General features: G+C 35.0%; 1 protein-coding gene across 2 annotated transcripts; it reads left to right on the forward strand.

Moving 5' to 3' along the window:
- Nucleotides 1-398: 398 nt before the first annotated feature.
- Nucleotides 399-2,108, forward strand: LOC100798782 (protein CDI-like). Of its 2 annotated transcripts, NM_001370965.1 has the most exons (2): nucleotides 399-725; nucleotides 960-2,108. In NM_001370965.1, the coding sequence occupies exon 2, from the start codon at nucleotides 972-974 to the stop codon at nucleotides 1,764-1,766; it is 795 nt and encodes a 264-aa protein (NP_001357894.1). In that variant the 5' UTR covers nucleotides 399-725; nucleotides 960-971; the 3' UTR covers nucleotides 1,767-2,108. The 2 variants fall into 2 exon arrangements, with proteins under 2 accessions (NP_001357894.1, NP_001304415.2); NM_001317486.2 differs by having other exon boundaries at nucleotides 600-2,105.
- The last annotated feature ends 1,355 nt before the right edge of the window (nucleotides 2,109-3,463 follow it).

Raw genomic sequence — 3,463 nt, forward strand, 5'->3', positions numbered from 1 at the left:
TATATAAATTATATTGTAAATAAAATTTATAATAAATAAATATTTTTAAACTTATGAATTGCTAAAAGGAAAAAAAGAAAGAAAAAATAGAGTGGGCCCTAACAGTAGATGGTTTTTATATACTGAAAGATAAAAGAAAGGAAGATTTAAATATTACAATAATCAGAGATAAAAAAAATTGTACAGTATTATAAGTGAAAACTAGTAGTGTATTTGTAGGAGAAAATATTTACATTTATATTTTGTTAGCCTATAACTAATAAATGAAAATCTTTCTAATCATTTTTAATAAGATATTTTTTGTCGGCTATAACTTTTTTATCAAAGATATTTTTAATAAGATATTTTATTATTATATTATTGGTACAAAATATATGTATTTGGCTGTGAAGAAATTTGATTGATAACATGAGTAAAACAATGGGTTGTGCTAGCTGATTTGTGAATGAGATTGGATATCAATGCCAGCTATTCCAAATCCAATGTACTACGCGTGAAGAAGCATCTATCCATCGGATATCAATGCTTTGCTTTGGTTTAATTTGGTTCCAAGTTCTTTGCCTATATATATATAAGTCCAACACTGTCGGTGTGCATGTGCGTTACCGCTGAATCCTCGCTTTATCTTCCCTTCCCTTCATCTCCGCTTCAAAATAATATCCTCCTCTCTATCTCTGTTCGAAACAAGTCCAACACCAGCAACACACTGCTTCAATCTCAATCGGGTACCCTTCTCTTTTTCTCTTCACCTTTTAATGTTTTTTGTTTCGGTCTTTTTAGAAAAATTAACTAGATTATTCTTTGACATTGCATTACATCAATTGGGTGATCTTGGGTGTGGAAAAAGATTAGATTTTTGCCCTTGCTTTTCTATGGTTTTGTTTAGAGCCAAATGGGTATGTGTGTGCTTGTGAATTTATTTTCATTGTCATATTTGTGTTTGATTTGTTGCATGACAGGCACATTGAGAAATGGTTTTGAGTAATGGGAAAACTGAGGCACCATTGCCAAGTAGTAATGGGGGAGGTGCTGAGATTGATAACAATGAGAAGAAGCCCTTCAAGATCTTCGTAGGGTATGACCCTCGCGAAGATCTTGCCTATGAGGTATGTCGCCACTCCATCTTGAAAAGGTCTTCAATCCCTGTTGAGATCATACCAATTAAGCAGTCAGATCTGAGGAAAAGTGGTTTGTATTGGCGTGAGAGGGGCCAGTTTGAGAGCACTGAGTTCTCCTTTTCAAGATTCTTGACCCCTTGCCTTGCCAATTACCAAGGTTGGGCAATGTTTGTGGACTGTGATTTCCTCTACTTGGCTGATATCAAGGAATTGAAAGACTTGATTGAGGACAAGTATGCCATCATGTGTGTTCAGCATGACTATGCTCCAAAGGAGACCACTAAGATGGATGGGGCAGTGCAAACTGTGTACCCAAGAAAGAATTGGTCTTCAATGGTTCTCTATAACTGTGCTCATCCGAAGAACCGTGTTCTCACTCCCGACACTGTCAACACACAGACTGGTGCTTTCCTCCACAGGTTTCAATGGCTTGAGGATGATCTAATTGGATCCATCCCTTTTGTTTGGAACTTTCTTGAGGGGCACAACAGGGTTGTTGATAATGATCCCACTACTTCGCCCAAGGCCATCCATTATACTCGTGGAGGGCCATGGTTTGAAGCTTGGAAAAACTGTGAATTTGCTGATCTGTGGCTCAATGAAATGGAAGATTACATGAAGCAAGCCAAAAAAGAATCTGCCAATTAGATGAATCAAACATCAGCTTAGGCTTGTCATTTATGGCCATGTATTATTCTTTATGTCAAATTCGTTGTGAAAAATCCGCATCTGCTGATGCATGTTATGATGAGAGTCGGAGTATGAGCACTGCTAGTCTATAACTTATCTTAGAGTATTTGTAGTATTCTTTACCGTATTACATTACATTACATTACACTTACATTGGCATTTCAGAGAAAGTACTCTTCGTGATGTATTTCATTTTTTATTTGTTTAATGACCTCCCTAGGACCTTAAGAGGAGGTACAAGCACCACTCTGTATTGAATATTTTAATGAAGTTTTCAATGTAACGATTATATGTTGCTCACTTCTTTTTATTTTATGGCCGATTATGAGATGATTTCCAATATAGGTTCCAGCTTCTGCTTGTAGGTTGTCTTGAGATTGGGATGTGGAAAATGATGATTTCAATTTAATCCATCTATGGTATATATAGTTCTTAAATGATGCTTTCTTTACTTAATAGTATAACTCGTTCCTAATCTCCATCAGTCCATCTTATTCACATCGGGGAAGAAACATACATAGATGATGTAAGATATGTACGAACCAATATAAAAAAATTAAGATGAGACTAGGATTTTATTTAATAGCTTGTATTTATAGAAATGACCATTAACTATTTAAAAATATATTGCAAAACTTGCTTGGCATCAACTGCGTGACTGCCATTGCGTGTTTGTTTTTATTCATGGTAACTAGAAAACAATACAAGTTTATGAGGATATGGCATGTTAGAAGCTTGATTTAGACGACGTTGTTCAAAGCCAGTCCAATATATAGAAGCCTAAAGTGAATTAAAAGAGAACTTTTGTTCAAATTAATTTATATATCTGCATAAAAAATGAAGGGAGGTTTATATTAACAGGAACGGTATACGGTGCTAATAGTGTTGTTATTATATAAATTTGTATACAGTAAAAGAAAGATAAAGATATCAAGTGAAATTGGACTAAACTTATGGAGATATTAGTATAAAAATTTATCCTAATTAAAAACAAAGGTACTAGACTAATTCCCTGTTCACTTCCTTTACAACTGCTATCACGTGGATTAGGTTATGGTGCTCCAGAATGATACTACAATACTTGAATTTCAATTTTAGCCTGTTTGGCCAAGCAATTTTTTTTTTAATATTTCAAGCAGAGCACAAAGTTTACACTTTACAGCCACATGACTTTGCCTTCACGTGTAAATATATATAAAAAAGGTCCAGTTTCGTATATTTTTAAGACCCAACATCCCAACCCAATAAAACATGAACTGGTTGGACTGAGTTGGGTTCGTTTGTTATTTTTAGGCTATTTATATTTATACCTCCCTTTTCTTCTAACATACCTCCCTTCTGTATTTGGTTTCCTAACGTACCCATTCAACAAGAGCTCGAAGCCCTCTCTTACTATAATGCATGACGAAGAAAATGGGATTGAACGAGACTCCTAATGTGGGTTTTATGAAAGCCAGCAGTTGCAAAATTGAATGAAGTAGATTTATCATTTACTCGTGTTAATAAAAATGCATTACCCTCATCCTCATCTTTTGGACGTCAAAGCAAGCTCTAAATCCTATGGCTAACAAATATAGAACGGTCCAAGGAGCTTCCACGACCATGAGGATAATGGCAGAAATACTGAGTAATGAATTACTATAACTTTCATTGCG

Source organism: Glycine max, chromosome 1 (genome assembly GCF_000004515.6).
Source record: "Glycine max cultivar Williams 82 chromosome 1, Glycine_max_v4.0, whole genome shotgun sequence".
In the NCBI taxonomy this organism is placed as follows: Eukaryota; Viridiplantae; Streptophyta; class Magnoliopsida; order Fabales; family Fabaceae; genus Glycine; species Glycine max.

Bases quoted from the DNA above. Each gene is read 5' to 3' on its own strand.
- LOC100798782 (NM_001370965.1), top strand. From the start codon at position 972: ATGGTTTTGAGTAATGGGAAAACTGAGGCACCATTGCCAAGTAGTAAT.